This window comes from Mirounga angustirostris, unplaced genomic scaffold (genome assembly GCF_029215605.1).
Source record: "Mirounga angustirostris isolate CCGP_5_RB_7025 unplaced genomic scaffold, mMirAng1.0.hap1 SCAF_4, whole genome shotgun sequence".
Classification (NCBI taxonomy): Eukaryota; Metazoa; Chordata; class Mammalia; order Carnivora; family Phocidae; genus Mirounga; species Mirounga angustirostris.
Window position 1 is genome coordinate 63644915 of NW_026991712.1, and position 18290 is coordinate 63663204.

At 40.3% G+C, this 18290-nt stretch overlaps 1 protein-coding gene and 1 long non-coding RNA gene across 7 annotated transcripts in view; one reads left to right on the forward strand and one right to left on the reverse strand.

Moving 5' to 3' along the window:
* PREX2 (phosphatidylinositol-3,4,5-trisphosphate dependent Rac exchange factor 2) overlaps positions 1–12663 on the reverse strand; it is a 303757-nt gene extending 291094 nt beyond the window's left edge. For all 6 annotated transcript variants that reach the window (XR_006794332.3, XM_064588242.1, XM_064588240.1 and 3 more), the window contains exon 1: positions 12523–12663. Coding sequence is in view for 5 of the 6 variants with exons in the window: in XM_064588242.1 (XP_064444312.1) it covers positions 12523–12663 (141 nt within the window). In the remaining variant the exon portion in view is untranslated. The remainder of the gene's footprint in view (positions 1–12522) is intronic.
* Positions 12642–18290, forward strand: part of LOC123859003 (uncharacterized) — a 45836-nt gene continuing 40187 nt past the window's right edge. Inside the window, exons 1-2 of the long non-coding RNA XR_006794333.2 lie at positions 12642–12776; positions 14280–14540. This is a non-coding gene — a long non-coding RNA (uncharacterized LOC123859003). The remainder of the gene's footprint in view (positions 12777–14279; positions 14541–18290) is intronic.

Here is an 18290-nt window from a genome sequence, read left to right on the forward strand (position 1 = left end):
AAAATGGCTGCCTCATTTCCTACCATCACATCCTCACACCCGCCAGGGAGAAGGGAGAGAGTGCATACTCCTTCATTATAAAGGTACACCTTGGTAGTTACCCATGCCACTTCTGCTCACATCCCACTGCCCAGAACCTACTCATATGCCCACACTTAGCTGCAAGGGAGGCTGGGAAATGTAGTCTTAAGTTAGACAATCATGTCCTGAGCTAAAACTTTCATCACTATGGAAGAAAAGAATATTGGACATTGGGAGCAATTAGAAGTCTCTGCCAGACGTCTCATTATTCAAGAGGTACAAGAAAAATTGGGATAAAGTTGTGTCTAGAATATGTAAAAATTGTAGAATAAATATATGAATACAAAAATATTTCTATATAACATATAAAAATATATTAAAGTTATTCAAAGTCCAACACATAGATATACAGTGTAAAAAATGAAAATCCCCTTTCCTTCCATAATTTCAGCCTGGGGGAAATAATGAATTATTAAAGCAATCTTGGAATATGCGGGTATGGGACTAACATCTAGGTGACATAATGTCTTTCCATAACTCTTCCCCAAGTGCTACTGACAGAAATAAAACTTTGGAACGGGAGATGTTATTTCTGGAATCCTAAGATTTCTTTCTTTGGGGCAATAGTGTCAAATAAGAAAAAAACTAGAAACCAAAGGAGCATGAAAGCAAGGCCAAGCTGAAGCATTACAAGGCATCAAAGGAAAACATCAGCATTTCTTACACAATCACTGAAAATGTGTCACCATCTATAAAGCCTCTTCTACTGGCAAGGAGACAACTTAAATAGATAATTAAAATAACAAAACTAACAAAAAGCAAAGTCAAACACAAACATCAACTCTTAGGTGACTCTCCCAGAGAAACAAAGTTTTAAAATAAACAAAAATGTTTACTCTTTCATATTCTATATTACTGTATTTTTGCTATTAACCCAGAGAATATTTTTATATCAGTATTCTAAATTTAACCAGCTGCCGTCATTTCTTAAGTATTATACCATTTAACCTTTTCAAGTGAAGGGCTTGCCTTTTAATGGAAAATATTCATTTCACATTGATGACAGAACATAATGTCCTTGGCTTAGCTATTCTCCAACAACACAGGTCCTTTTTTGTACAGTATGCTTAGCTATATGGCAAGGCTAGAATACCACAAATTTATTCAAGGAATCGAAGTCTGAAGTCATCTATACTAACTAGAAATGTTTGAAAACCGTAACCTCAACTTAACATACCAATTTTCTTAAAATTACAATCATTGAATTCTTGGATAAAATTCAATGATTGTTCATGAGAAAAAATTAGAAAAATTAGAAAATTAGAAAAAAAGTTTTGATAAGATGTACCAGGATTTGAATGAATATACTCAATACCATTCAAAAAGTGACCCAACCATACTTTTAAGCAAAGAAACCCTTACTGAGGGGTGTTTATCCTGAATTTGTTATTGTTTGAGGCAAAAATAATATAAGTCAAAGAAATCTTGGTTTTAATATAGCTAATGCAATTTTAAACATTGAGAATAAAAATTCATCTATTATGAAAAGTAAATATTTTAAGTAAGATTTTTAAAGAATCCATGTAAACAAAACACTATTTTTAGGTCAAACTAATTGCACTCAAAACAAACGTAACAATTTTATTTGGAATTAAGGTATAAACCAGGTATATAGTAAAAGAGCACTCAACAGAACACTGTCTCTCCCCCCTCCGCTTGTACACTCTCTCTCCCCCCCTTTCAAATAAATAAATAAAATCTTTAAAAATAAATAAAAGAACAATTACACAAAGACAAACATCCAACCTCAGATACCTGAGTTCAATTCCCCTTACTATTCTTGAAAGTGTATGTTCCAAATCTTTACCACTGTCTTTATAGCTCCTTACTCTCAGCAAAAACAAACAACAACAACAACAACAAAACAGAACACAAAGAAAACAATAGTTCAATTTCATGGAGAAATAGAGGTCATCAGGTATAAATCTCCAACTCCCCTCTCCTCTAAAATAACCCTGGGCACTGCATCTTTTGCCCCTCCCAGAGGAAAATGACTCCCCACCCTCCACAGCTCACCCCCCCACCCCCATCTCCCACACCCTTACCACCCCCTCTCTCCCCCTCTAAGACCACACCTCCCCTGCATTCCTGAAGGCCCCTCTGGCCTCCTCAGGACTTTTCTTTATCTATTAAAGCCTCCAGTATGCTTCCAGGCTGGAAGACAAAGGGCTCAGAAGCAGGCTAGGTGGCCCAGACTCTGTGAGGCAGGAGGAGAAAGGAAAAAGAGAGGAGAGGCTTACTACCTATCGGGACTCTACCTACAGAAGCTGATTTGAACTTGAGGTCAGCCTGTGAGATATTATTGAATGTGTTTTCCAAATGTGAAACTGAGCATAAAGAGGCTATGTAATTTGCCCTAAGTTACACACTGTTTGTAAGTTTCAGTGCCAGAACTTTAACCCAGGTCATCAGATTCCCTAAACCCATGCTCTGTACCATGCACTTCCCCCCACTGTCCCAGCGTGGCAGGGCCGCTGGTGAGTGTTCACAAGGAGGTACAAAGGCCATCCCAGCAGTTCCTCATGCGCTAGACTAGAGAAGAAGCAGAATTTTAAAAATATCCGAGAGACAGCCAGCTCATTCTTGGAGTGGGAGTCTGCAACAATGTGGGTGTTTCATGGCAGCAAACCTTGCCAAGTATCTTCCTTTTATCCCAGTGACATGGAGGTTCCTGCCATGGTTTACACGAAGATGCTCTGTGCTTCCACCATGCTGTATTGTAGCTGCTTTAGCTCCCTTTCTCTTGTCTCCTTCCCTTGGCTGTACTCACCTTCCTCAAACATCCCTGGACAAGATCACCAGCTTCTGTTACTAACCTACTTCTCCCCTTGCGTTTACCACCAAAGTCTCTGAATGGTTTTTCCACTGGTCTTCACCCCTCAGCTTCCACTGGGGTCTCAGCTTATTCTCAGTCAGGCTTCTGCTCACACACACTCCTGAACTTAAAGCCCAATGACAGGCTAATCGTCAAATCCACAGGCCTCTTCAGTCTCCCCACCACGGACTTCTCAAAAGTTCTGACAGTTTATTTTTTATTTTTTTAAAGATTTTACTTATTTATTTGACAGAGAGAGAGACAGCGAGAGAGGGAACACAAGCAGGGGGAGAGGGAGAGGGAGAAGCAGGCTTCCTGCTGAGGCGGGAGCCCGATGCGGGGCTCGATCCCACTGGGATCATGACCTGAGCCAAAGGCAGACACTTAACAACTGAGCCACCCAGGCACCCCGAAAAGTTCTGACACTTTAAAGAAAACTTTCTTCTGGGTACTAGGTCCTTCCTTGGATTTCAAGAGATCACTCTCTCCTGGTTCTTTGCTTCAAGGTTTGATGGCTCAATCTGAGTCACCAACGCACTCTACTTCTTCCTCTATCCTTTAAACGCTGGCTTTCCAACGTCCTACCCTTGGTTTGTACGGCTTTTTCCCTCAAGTTATTCCCCTTATGGCATCTCATCCCCCTGATGACTTGAACAAATATGATGTTAGTTTCTAGATCTTTAATTTTTGCCCCAAATTCTTTCTTAACTTTCATACTTTTATCTTCACAAAGCAGCAGAATTTGTAGCCCAGGAGGTCCACAACCAAATTCACTTTTCTCCTCCTCCCAATGCTATTCTGTCCCTTTTATTCCACTTCTCAGTTACACTATCCATTTTGTCTTCAAACTACGGGCTGAAGTTCCACACTATGTTCTCCCTTCTACAGAAACCTCCACTTCCAAACAAACACAAATACCAAAAATTCCACCCAAGAATGTCTCATAGTTGTTGGGTGCTTGTTTGCCTGTTTGTGGTTTGGTTTGGTTTTTATTCTGTTTTGTTTTGTTTATCTTCTTCATTGCTTCTATCTGAAATCAGGCATTCCACATTTCTTACCTGGACCGATGCAATGGCAGAAACTCCCAATGGGTAACTAGACTCCAGTCTTTATTCCTCAATCCCATTGACAGAATTCTCTTGCTGAGAAACAAAGCTAATCTCAGTAGATACTATTCTTATATTAATGGCATTATAATAAGGTATAATTATGCAGATGAAACCATAAGACTAAAGATACATACATCCCTCTGTGTAGTGAGTAGGCTTTGGCCATAATGATTAATACTCCAAAAATCAGAATTATGAACGAACTAGGCTATATTCACTATAAGAGTCAAGACATCTTAAGGGCAGCATCCTGATGCCATCCTCAGGTATACATGTTCAAGCTAATGGCTAGAAAACAAAGTACTCTCCCAAGTCAGCCCAGGAGTAGTGCCCAGTGTGGGGGTCAGTCTGGAGCTATCTTAGGGCTTAGGATAAAAATAGATCAGAGTCTCCAGGCCCTGAGAGAAAGATCACTTTGGTAGGAGCAGAAATCTGTATTATACAAATTAGATTACATTTGTGTTTCATGTTGTTTCTAGGATTACTGGCCTGTGTTCTTCCTTAGTCAAGAATAATGTTTCGAAGATTATAACCTGTCCCAGATTAAGAGAAGCAAGGAGAGGTCTTCTCTGTGTGCTTGTATGGATTGCTGAGGACCAGCAAGGTGGAAGACACAAGGGAACAAGGAGAAGGAATCCCAAGGTGAAATTTAGAGACAGAGATTCAGGAAATCTTGGCCTGGCAACTTTATCCCACAAGATAGCCCTTTCCAGTGCCAACTTTGGAGGTCTCAAACTTGTTTATTACTAGTAAGACAGTAGGTGTCCCCTAACAATTGGTTTCCCACTACTTTTAGTTAAAGCCAGAATTCTTAAAAATAGGTGGCTCAGTCAGTTAAGCCTCTGCCTTAAGCTCAGCTCATGCTGAGTGGGGAGTCTACTTCTCCCTCTGTCCCTCCCCCTGCTCATGTTCTCTCTCCCTCTCTCTCTCTCAAATAAATAAACAAAATCTTTAAAAGAAAAAAAATTAGAAAAAAAGAATTCTTAAAAATCGAATCCTTCTCAAACTGGACTGAACTGACTTCATCTCCCACCAATACCCAAAAATATCCAAAAAGCATATAGAACTTTTCAATCTCCATTTTCAGCATCCCCTAAGCAACATCATGCCAGCACCCCCAAATGCCAAAGGAAGGTCACATGGAACATGCTGCTCCTTCCAGACTGATAGTTGTCTTCCCAGTCTGGTATATTCCTCCTCATCCTTCAGAAGCTATCCATCACCTCTTTCCCAAAACGTCCCTTGACCCCAGACTAAAGGGGTCCCTTGATGCCTCCATGAAACTTCACTTATTACTCCATCACTGCCTGTCCCACATGGCGTTGTAATTATTTGTATACTGAGGGTTAGGACGGCAGCATATGAATTTGACAGTCACACAATTCAGCCGGTGTAACATAAATCTAAGCATAATGTGTTGAATCAATTTATCTTTGCCTGGAAAAAGTTAGATCGTGACTGAAAGAAGTTGCTTTTGGACTCATTCAAACTGTGTGTTTGCTTTTGTTTTATTTGTTTGCTTCCCTGTACACATGCTATTTACGCAGCACTGTATTCAGGCCAAGAAAATTGTACCCAGGAGATAAATGCACCACCCCATTCTCTTGGAGTTTACTCTCTAGGTAAGTGGTCTTTCTAACCGCTTTAGCAAAGGCATAAATCAGAAGAAGGTGAGGCTATGCTACGAGAGGTTGAGTGGACAGCCTGAGGCCATACAATTCAGTTCCCCCTCGCCCTCTGTGAGGGCCCCTGAAGCCAAACTACAGAACCCTGGAACTCTAAGGAGCACCATTTGAAAGAGCTAAGGAACACATATATTAAGCCAAATCAAATAATAAATATGCCATTGTTCACTGTAAACTGTAAAACACCATACTAACTATGGTTGTTGTTTTATAGACTGCAAAGTGTCCTCACAGTCTTAAGTCAACTGAGTATTTATAAGAATATCGGGGGGCGCCTGGGTGGCTCAGTCGGTTAAGCATGTGCCTTCGGCTCAGGTCATGATCCCAGGGTCTTGGGATTGAGTCCCGCGTTGGGCTCCCTGCTCGGTAGGGAGTCTGCTTCTCCCTCTGCCTGCTGCTCCCCCTGCTTGTGCTCTCTCTCTCTCTCTGACAAATAAATAAATAAAATCTTAAAAAAAATAAGAATATCATGAGAAGAAGGCCTGCATGAACAGAAGGGAAACACCAGGGGAAGAAGTAAAGAAGAGACTCAGAGACAGAAAGTGTAGAGAAGAATATCAGAGAGGCAAAAATTAGACACTAAGGCTGACCAGTATGTGTAGTTCTGTGTAACAACTGCAGCAGCAGAAGAAACAACAGTAACTATAAAAAGGCCCTCCTGTGAGTCAGGGACTGGGCAGAGCCCAAAGCATCCATCATCTCATCCTTACAGCAACCTTGAGAAATGCTACTGTTTCCCCATTTTACAGATGAAGAAAATGGGGCTTGAAAAGTTTAGGAATGTGTCCAAAGTTACCTAGTAAAAAAGAGACAGGACTCAGATTCTGGGCTATCTGAGGTCAACACCTAGACAGGTAACAAATTTCAAAACTTTCGTTTATGACAAGACACGTAGCTCAGTCTTTGTCTTCAGGTGCCCACAATGTGGAAGAACAGCGCATTCTGATTTGCCAGGAACAATCCCAGGTTACATCTGTTTCCCAGTGTAATTATTAACAGCCCTCCCTTTCACCCTCAGAAGTGTCCCAGTTTAGACAAAAATGTATATAGCCATCCTGCCACAATGCCATAGTGAAATGTGGCTACATGATTTTCCAGGCCCAGTGCAAAATAAAAGTGTGAGGCCTTTTGCTCAAAAAGTGGGGGGAAAATGTGCTATTAAAGGTACTGAAATATAAAGCTTTTCTCTTTCTTTCATGTGTCTGCTCTGCTCACACTCTACTGTCCCAATGGACTTCACTTGTAAAACACAAGTTCAAAGATAAAATTAGTACAAATTTCAAGATGGTGCTAGCAGAGCATTAAACCAAGTCCCAGGTCCTTCGGAGCATGAAGCTCAGTGCAAACTGCACAGCACGCATACCCATGAAGCTGGCCCTGCTCTGCCCTCATAAATGGGTCTGGGAAGCCATCCTGATCTTGGTATGCCCTATGACTGGGTTGCAAACAGGAACCAATTGCAACACACTACTGTCCAGACTTGGAACATTAAATACTGGGTATTAGGTCCATAAAATCATTTCTTTAGAAAAAATGTGTTTGAGTAAATCTAATAAAGCACAAAATTCCATCTCCCAAACAAAACAAGAACATGCATTCAAGCAAATTTGGTCACTCTCTACATTTTATCTATGACCTAAAAAATAACTAATCCAGATACTATAACCTACCCATGATGATCAAATTTAGAAATTTAGAATACAATGGCTTGAAATAACAGTGTGTTACAAAGTCTTTAATACCACAATGCCTGATTTAAATACTGTTTCTGTTTTAAATGCAGGTACTACATGTTTAATTTAAAACTTCTTGTTACAGAGCTGTGAATTGTATAAGACTGTTGAATCACAGACCTGTACCTCTGAAACAAATAATACATTATATGTTAAAAAAAAAAAAATAAGATAGCAGGAAGGGAAAAATGAAGGGGGGGAAATCGGAGGGAGAGACGAACCATGAGAGACGGTGGACTCTGAGAAACAAACTGAGGGTTCTAGAGGGGAGGATGGTGGGGGGATGGGTTAGCCTGGTGATGGGTATTAAAGAGGTCACATACTGAATGGAGCATTGGGTGTTACATGCAAACAATGAATCATGGAACACTACATCAAAAACTAATTATGTAATGTATGATTAACATAACATAATAAAATTTTTTTTTTAAATTAAAAAAAAAACTTCTTGTTACATAAATTTATATGTGCCTGAGTGATATTTAAATAACTTTCACTCTCTATACAAACCAAATGGAAGAAAAACAAAACTGAGAATTTTAAGGAATTGTCCTTAAGAATGGGGTTGGAGTTGGGGCATCTGCGTGGCTCAGTCAGTTAAAGGTCAGACTCTTGATTTCAGCTCAGGTCATGATCTCAGGGTTGTGAGATCAAGCCCCGCATCGGGCTCCACACTGGGTGTGGAGCCTGCTTAGGATTCTCTCTCCTCCCTCTGCCCCTCTCCTGCCCTCTCTTAAAAAAAAAAAAAATGGGGTAGGAGGTTAGAGGATGGGTCAGTTGGATCATTCAGTCATTTAGTAAGCATTTACTGTGTACCTACAATTTCACAAGCACTGTAAAAAATTCTGGGGAAAAACAGACAAGTAAAATATGGGCCTGTACTCAAGAAGCTTACATTCTAGTAGAATGAGACCAAAGCTATACATGTATAAGCTTCCTTTGGTGCTAGGGAAGAAGAAACTACAGGGAAGAGTGGGTACAAAGCAGTGAGCACTGTAGCCTGGAAGGGGAGGAAGAGGACAGCATTATGAAGTCTCTTGAAGGAATAGAGCCCTGAAAGCCCAGTGGGAATACAAAAGGATAGAAGGGGGCGCCTGGATGGCTCAGTCATTAAGCGTCCGCCTTCGGCTCAGGTCATGATCCCGGGGTCCTGGGATCGAGCCCCACATCGGGCTCCCTGCTCGGCGGGAAGCCTGCTTCTCCCTCTCCCACTCCCCCTGCTTGTGTTCCTGCTCTCGCTATCTCTCTGTCAAATAAATAAAATCTTAAAAAAAAAAAAAAAAAAGGATAGAAGGGCTAGTGAGAAACAAAAGAAGAAGCCAGAGATCCCACAGGAAGAGTGAGACACTCTAAATAACAGCTATCTGTGGGGTGGGAATGGGGAAAGTTGTTCTCTCCTTGAAAAATGAAAGGGTTGGAAATGAGAACAGAAAGGAATCAGAAGTATAAAAGATCTTAGGGGCACCTGGGTGGTTCCATCCGTTAAGCATCTGACTTCCACTCAGGGTCCTGATCTCAGAGTCCTAGAATCAAGCCCCAGTCAGCTCCCCTCAGCAGGGAGTCTGCTTCTTCTCCCTCTCCCTCTGCCCCTCCCCTGGCTCTTGCTCACTTGCTCTTTCTCTCTCTCAAATAAATAAATTTTTAAAAATCTTTAAAAGAAAAAGAAGAAGTATAAAACATCTTAGTGAAAAAAGTTTTCGCCTTCAGGTCATATGATCATTTAATCAAGAGAAAAAATACCATTTTTTTGATTATTTATGGGCTTGTAAGTAAAAAATACATTCTTGGTAAAACGAAAAATACGTTTTCTATCGCTTCATAATAAAGATAAGAGTTACCCTCCATGCATGTTAATGGCTGAAACAATGACAGAAATCTAAAACAATGACTAATCTAACAAATATTCACATTTGACTTAGAAATACACTATCAAATTTTTTACAACAAATGTACCACTTATTTAAAAGTAGTGCTAATTTTTGTAAAAATAACTTTAATCATTTGTCTGCATTTCTTATCAGTCCTTCAGGATGGACTCCTAGAAAAGGAATTGCCAGACCAAAGAGTTTGAATATTTTTAAAGCTTGGTACATTATTGGCTTAGGCTAAAGTTAAAACTAGATTGACTACATCAACGGAAGGTGATCAAGTAATATACATGGGTATTCAGTGTTGCTATAAACAATAATCAAAAATAAATACTCAAAAAAGAAAATCTAAAAGTGTATTACAAGTAGATCTGAGGCTTTGAATGATTGTGACTAAAAAGAAGTCAGGGTAAACTTTTGTTTAGGATGATAGGCTAATTAGTGTGTTTGTGTGTGTGTGCGTGTGAACATGTATGTGCATAAATACTGGATGTACATGCACAAAATAATGGACAAAGAAAAATACAAGTGGAAGAGTCCGTAATTTCTGAATGAGATAAAAAGAATGAAATCATTAAGTGAACTACTTATAAATAGGTACGTATAATTTATTTTATACCTCCCACAATTTTTTTTTCTTTATTTTTAAGATTTTATTTATTTATTTGTCAGAGAGAGCACAAGCAGGGGGAGCGGCAGGCAGTGCGAGAAGTAGGCTCCCTGCTAAGCAAAGAGCCCAATGTGGGACTCGATCCCAGGACCCTGGGATCATGACCTGAGCTGAAGGCAGACGCTTAACCAACTGAGCCACCCAGGCATCCCCTCCCACAATTTATATAGCAATAATTTTTCAATTTTAATAATCAGGTGCAATATTAGAGGAAAAACTCATACATTAAATAAAGATCAACAAATTGGTTTTTAATGTAGGTTAGGTTAGCCCTTTAGTTCTATAAATTAGGACTCTGCCCAGTACTTTTTTCATATACCTCCAGAAAGGAGTAACTAAAGCAGTTTAAGAAGTGACTCAGATTTTTCAAAACTCAAAGGACTTTGTCACCAATGAAGTTTCATGAAAGGCAAATCTGAAGCTATTAAAAGTCAAATCTCCACCTCACACCAGTCAGAACGGCTGGTATCAAAAAGACAAGAAATAACAAGTATTGGCAAAGACACGGAGGAAAGGAAATCCTCGCACACTGTTGGCAGGAATGTAAAATGGTGCGGCCCCTATGGATAACAGTATGGAAGTTCCTCAAATACTAAAAATAGAAGTATCATATGAGCCATAAGTCCAGTTCTGGGCATTTGCCTGAGGAAAATGAAAACACCAATTCAAAAAAACATATGTACACCTATGTTTGTTGCAGCGTTATTTCCAATATGTAAGATATGGAAGCAACTTAAGTGTCCATCTATAGATGAATTGATCTAGAAGATGTGGTATGGAATAGAATATGGAATACACAATGGAATATTATTCAGCCATAAAAAAGAATTAAATCTGGCCATTTGTGACAACACAGACCTAGACAGTATTATGCCAAGTGACATAAGTCAGACAGAAAGACAAATAACATATAATTTCATTTACAGTAGAATCTAAAAAAAAACAAAAAACAAAACAAGCAAGCAAACAAACAACAACAAAAAGAGAATCAGAGTCATAAATACAGAGAACAAACCAGTAGTTGCCAGAGGGGAGGGGGGTGGGGGGATAAGTGAAACAGGTGAAGAGGATTAAGAGGTACACACTTCTAATTATAAAAAAAAAGTCATGGAAAAGTACAACATAGAGAATATAGTCAATAATATTGTAATAACTTTGTAAAAAAAAGTCAAATCTCCTTAAAAACATGCTTTTTTGAGATTGCTGCATGGAAGTGTACAACAATCCAATTTATCACCAATTACCCATATATTCTCAAATATCCAAACATTTCCAAAGAATGTGGCCCCAGGGGCTCAAATATACTGATTTTAATTTGAGAAGTCAACCAGAATTCAACCTGTGCATCTTACATCCCTTGAAACACTGTTCTCTCCTTGCCATAGCAAAGAAGTAAATTCCTCTACCATAATTATAAGCAGAAAGTTTACATCTTACAGAACACTGAGCAGGAAGTTTGGCCTTTGAAACATTTCCCTTTGGACCACGGGGGCATGCAACAGAGAGGTGGAAGGAGCAGGTTTGAAAATTTGAGTTAGATTGCAAAGGCTAAAAGCTCCTCAGTCTTTAAATGATGCTCTCCCATGCATCTGGGTGGAGAGAAGCCAATGCTCAAAGTCTTCGTCTTTCAACAGTGAGTAGAAAAAATTCAACTTTTGAGTGATGTCTCAGAAGTTTCTTTCACTCAATTTTGCCCCTTCTGGCTCTAAAATGAATGAAACGCTTCCAGAGCAGGCTTCCAATGCGTCAAGCTGAAACTTTGAAACGGAGTTCCTGCCAGTTCTTTCTATGAAATCTTGAAGTTGTTTGACACTAGTTTTATTATACCGCTCTCCTGGGCTCAGTGTGAACAGGGAACCCAGGAGCTGAGTGGAGAGCAAATTTAAACCCGGGATGGGGGATGGGAGTAGGAGACTGTAGGGCTAGAACAGGGTGAGCACCACATGTGGCTTTAATATCCAACAGCTGTTAGAGATCATAACCCCTCTGCTCTTTCTGTACCCCCCACCAGAATCATATGTTTCTAAGATTATTATAACTAAAGGGACTTCGCTGCCATCTAATCTGAATAATGAAGTCAAGCTCCAAAAGAATCAAGGTTTGTTGTTTTTTGTTTTTTTTAAACTAAATGTACCTGAGTGTAGCAGACTGACTTTAATCCCCAAGCCAAAGTCTTAAAACAAAATCCCAGGTGGGGGAAGAGAAGAAAAAAAATGACACAATGCAACCGAGCAGGCCAGGGACAGGGGTAAAGAGTGAGGAAAGATGGGGTAGCAGGGATTCCCTGGACAAGAGCCTTCTCCCACTGGAGCTAACTTTTCAAACCCGCAGATCTCCAAGGCCCTGGCAAACTCATTGCGTGTCCAGGCGCGAAACAATCCCGCCGGAGGTCCACGCGCCGGCGAGCACAGCATCCGCGGGCGGGTTCGTGGTCCCGCGATGCCGGGCCCGGTGCCCCGTTCCCCCGCAGACAATGCGGCGCGCGCTTCCCGCGGCCTCTCTGGGATCCGCGCCCCGCGCCGCCCGCCGCCTCCTGCGTCGCCGCGCGGGGACACACTCACCGACACCAGGAACTCCAGCGTGCCCACATAGTCCCGCTCGGTCTTCTGGAGCTCGCTGAGCACGCACACGCGCAGGCGAAGCTGTTTCTCCAAGTCCTTGGCGCTCTCGGCGCGGCCGTCCCCGCGGTTCTCGTCGCTCATGGTGGGCGGCGGGACGCGGGGCTGCTGTGCTGCGCGCTACCCCGCGCGCCCACTGGTGCCCGGCCCCGCGCCGGCCAGAAAGGAAAGTTGCTGCCTCCGGGAAGTCTGAGGAGGTACGGGCGACTTTACATGCTGGGGAGGGGCCGGGGTGGTGGGAGAGGAGAGCGCGCCCGTTGGGACTCCGGCGCGGGAGGCGCGAGGCTCTGAGGAGGCAACTCCCGAGAGAGGGGGCCCCGGCCCGGGACCTGCACGCCCAGCCCCGCGGCTGCGGCCTCACGCGGCCCGGGCTGGAGGGGAGGCGGCTCCGGCAGCCACAGCGGTGACTTGGACATTAATCAAATGCTTTGTATCCATGTGACTCCGACCCTTTACCCTTCGCCAAGTCTCAGGAAAAAGGAAACAACCCTGGGGAAGTGTGTTGCGTGCCAGCTAACTAAACACACACACACACACACACACGCACACACACGGAGTCAGCACTTGAGATGGAACTAATTGGAGGTTCCCAAACCTAGGAGGATGTACTCCAAGACACAGCTCGGGGGTTGCTCCTATGACTCCCGCCTATTGTTAAGCTTTAATGTGTTTTGTACAAATCCTGAAAGCAAAGAAACAAGTCCCCACGGTTACATAACTGGATGGGAACAAAACAACCATGGTATTGACCCTCCCGCCTTTGAAAAGAAACGCATTGATTTTTGGTTTTGTTTAGGCACAAAATAGGTTTGCTTTTAAAAGCCCCCAACCGAGAATAATTCACAGGGCAGATACCCTCCTGCCTGCACTTGGGAAGTCAATTAGCATAATAAATGAAGACACTATGGGAAAGTGACAGGCCTGGCCCAAACAATAAACTCCAGATACAATAAGCATCACCATTGCACTGGGCTGTTTTGGAGGGATGCTTTGCATGTCTATAACTTTTTTTCAATATCAAGGTAGTATGTAAATTCAATCACAGGCAAGAATACTTGTGCCAATTTTGTTTCTAAGAGCTGCTATGATTTAACATAGTGTCACTAAATGAGCAGCTTTGTCTAAAGCTGTTACTGAATGGTTATCAAAAGATATGTAGATACAAATATAGGTATGTAGATACAGATATATTCTTTGGATTTGAAAAAAGAGAGAAGCACAGAGCATGTCCTGATTGTAATGTTTATGTTTATTGCCTTTTCTCACTTGGAAACAGAGCCAGGAGCAAATGAGCACTGAATATTTACATTTCCAAGCAAAATATTCCATATATATTTTTGTCTTGATATTATTCACATTAATTTTTCAGTGTCATTTTTTCCTACTTAGAACTTGAAACAGTCCACACCAATGACATTTAAATAAACTGAAGAGTGAATGGTTTTGATGAAAGAAAGTAGCATGTTAATTTTTTCCAATAGTTGAAAGCATTAGCAAAACTCTAAAAATTAAAGATGCTTTCCACATTACTTACATTAAAATAATTATCAGAGATATCTTTTAAGAGCATAGTTTGTGATGAATCACTATGCCCCTCAAAAAGCAATTTTCTTCTTTTATTAAGGGCACAGCTTTTGAATGTGTGAGGAGCTGATGGACAAGATATGATTTTCCTTTGTTTTGTGCATGCCTATCTACAGGTAGCTATGAGCAAAGGACAAATAAGTCAATGGCTTCACACCTTCTGGCAGAAGAACAAAGGACAAGGAACATTAAAGAGCAGACTTCACAATCCCTAGTAAACAATAAACAAAAGAAACAAGCGGAAGACAAAGGAAACGCACATCCAGCAATGAATGGGAAAATCAAACATGATTGAGCCTTTTCACAATGTACTACAGGCAGCAAGGAATGAATGCATTTCCTCCTCCTTACGTCTATACCCTCCTCTAATGTAAAAAGTAAGTAAATAAATCATGCTTTCCATCAGGTGTTCTTGTAGATAAAAAAAAAAAATCTCTTACCAATTGCTCCCAGTTTGAGAGCTGTTTATGCAATTATCCATCTATCAAAAAAAAAAAATAGTCTATATACAACCCACTAGAGCTTCAGTCTCACCTCTGAGAGCAATATATTGAGCTTGAATCTCCAGTGGGGTTTTACCTACCCAACATTTGCCTCCATTCTACAAACGTGTATTGAGTACCTCTATGTGTACTGCATGGCCCTACGGCCTGAGGACCACAGAGACTTGATCTCTAGGCAAATATTTCTGAAGGTATTTCACAGACCATTACGCTGAGGTCTTGTTAAACATTTCTGGGCCTCATCCTAAATTTGTTGAATGCGAATCTCAGAGATGCAAGCCCTAAACTCTTTAGACAAGGTTTTCAGATTATTCTTAGGCCCACTAATATTTGAGAGCCCACCATTCTAAGAAATTATAATTGAGTGGAAGAGAGTGTCATAAATATAAGTAATTCTATTAAAAGGAAACTGCAAGGCATGCTTTGAAAAAAAAAAGGTGCAAGGACGTTAACAGAAAATAGGTAAGTGTGCACATTCAGATGTCTCTCAGAAGTGCCCATGTAGAAATTATTATGATAGTAACAGTTTCTGCCCATTCTTGTGTTCCTCGGTGTATAATTCCTCAGCACCATTTATAATTAATGAACAGCTTCAGAACACCATGTAGTGGCTTCTGCCAGGCACCTATCAGTGTCTTCTGTAACCCTGGCAGGAGTTCTTAATTCCTTATCAAAGACATAAGAGCATAAGAAAACAGGGCCAGAGTATCTGGAAACCTTCACTTTGATGGTACATAAGGTCTTCCATAAATTCTCAATGTGTTGTATCCTTCCCCACTTCCTCTATTGAAACTTTAAGCTCTGTCTGCCAGGAAAAGGAAAGCAACAACAAAAATGATGGACAGGATCCAGTTTTTTCCTGAAATACTAATGAGGTTGAAGCATCTAATAAAGAAGAGATGGGAGAAAAGAAGATAGTGAGAAAAGGCTGAGTAGTAAACTAGCTCAGCCATTAAATTTATTTCATATGCATGAACTTGGTATGGTTAGAATCATTATTATACAGTTCAAAGAGTACAATGCACAGTAGGTTTTCTTTGGTCAGGCTTAGAGAAGAACAACGCCTGGACAAAAGAACCCAAGGTAGTCTCTTTACAAAAGAGAGCTCCCAGCTTGTATTTCTGACAGAGATCAGTTTGGCTTCCCTGACATTCCAGTAGTAGTGTTTGCCCAGGTAAAGTAATAAATCAAATTTGATGTGGAAATCATTAAAAGACAATAGCACTGGGGGAAAAAAAAGAAAGATCACATCATTGCATGGCCATCTTGTTAAACAGAGAATTCTAAGAGTCAGACTTTTTTATTTTCAAGTAAAATTGATTCTGGCATATTTCCTTTACTACTCTGGCCTATGATAGATGATTCTAGACTATACTAGTATAAAAATATAGATACACCGGATCTATATAAAGTACAATTAAGAATCTCGCACAAGAAATAATTCTAAAAATACTTATTACTTTAGTTCTGTTTTAGTTATAACAAGCATGGGGTGTACTAGAGTATGTAATTATTTGTATCATACCAACTTAAGGATTTTAGAATGTGCATTACCTAAAAGGACAAAATATAGTTTCATAGCCATTTTTTAATTTTGGATACAATGTTCGTGGCACAGCAAACTAAATAAATGTTTGAATAGGATTACTTTAGGAAGACTCTAAAGTTCTTAAAAATGTGGTCCTTTCCACACTAGCTTGATCAACCCCAAATCATCCTCATGGCCATAATCTAACATGTAATGGATAATCACTTTCCTCATTATGGAAATTTAACCTACAACCATGCCTGTAAAATAACAGCCAATTTTTGTCTATGATTAGTCTCAGAAGGATATCATCCTTGCATTGTACCATCTCCCTGCTTAGCCTTTCCTTCCTTTAAAAATTGTCTCCAACTCACATAACTCAAGCTACACCTTATTTCTCTCCTCCCCATAAAAACTTCTACCTGGTTGTCTTGTCTCCTCTATTAACACCCTCTACTGTGTCCTCCAAGGTTATCATTCTAATATATATAAATGTATGTGTGATATGTAATATATTATATATAATATTTTATTATTATCAATATCTATATATAATTTATAAAAATTATATATATTTCATGTCATTGCCTGTGTGTCTTATCCTGGCTTCCTCAAAAAGTAGAGAGTGAGACAATAGCTAATGTGAAGATAGTATATATGGTAATGTTATCCTAGGGGTTAGGAGTGAGGAAAGGAAGAGTGAAACAGAGAAAGAGGGAAAACCAATACAAGAATACATAATAGAGTTGACCATTCCAGTGGGAAACTAGATGCTCTGTTCTACAGGACCTTCTGAGTAGTCTTATGAAATACATCTCAGAGCTATCCTGGGGGAAGAGACAGGGAAGCATTTATTCATTATTTCCTATTCCCACTTGGTCAAGGATAGCTCCATAAGGCATTCATAGGACCCTGTACTTGCATGTTGCCCATGCATGAATGCTTAGAGGTGTTCACAGATAAGATTGGAGTCAGGAAGCAAGAAGGGTGAGACACTCTTAGATTGTTCCTGTATGAAGTTGGTGAGAACATTTGAGGAACCGCATCCATGGTCATCAAGAATAAGAGAAGAGGTCAAGAGAGTTTTTCCTGGAGTACAAGAGGGATTTGATTCTGCTTCAGACCCCTCAGGATAAAGGCAAATGTCATTTATGACCCAGCCTCTCTGGCTTTATTTCATACCACTCGCTCCTTTGCAAACGAACCCCAGCCACGCAGGAGTACTTTCAGATTTCTTACAATGCCAAGCTCCATAGCATAGTCCTTTTTCCTTATCATAGCATCAGTTACATTTATTATAATTGCCAGATCAATTGATGGAATTCTTTACTGGACCACAGTATCTTGAAGGAAGAGACCATGTCGCCCACAGCTTCTCCAGAATCTGGCATGCAGTCTTGTTAAATGGATATTTGTTGATTGAGTGAATGAATGAATGAATGAATGAATTACACTGGAACTCTAATCCATTCTATCGCTAAACAAAAATAAGTCTTTCTTTAGACTTGGCTTTTTGTTTCTCCTCTAACATTTCTTCATTAGAAGGCAAGATAAATACCCTTTTATTTTCTCAGAGAAAAATGGTGTATATGTAAATAACTGTCCTGTGAATTGTGAGCCTGTTTAGGGGACAAGAAGAAACTACAAATATTATATTTCTTGTATGCTTAAAGAAGTATCCTTCATCTCTCCTGAAATGTGACAATCACATAATCAAATCCATACACACTATTCCTAAAACAGTCATGGAAAACTGAAAGAAATACATGATAATAAATTCAGGAAAGAAATCACATTACCAAAGCATGGAAGTAAGTTTACTAAAAACAGATATATAATGTATCAGGCTGGAGAGTTCCTATAAACCCCTTATATTCCACCTCCCCAACTCAGATTCTTTTGTTAACATCTTGCATTAGGGTGGTACATTTGTTACAGTTAATCAGCCAATATGTATACATCATTATTAATAAAAGTCTATAGTTTACATTAGGACCCACTCCTTGTGTTGCACATTCTATGTGTTTTAAGAAACGTATGACATAGGGGCGCCTGGGTGGCTTAGTCGGTTAAGCATCCAGCTCTTGATTTCAGCT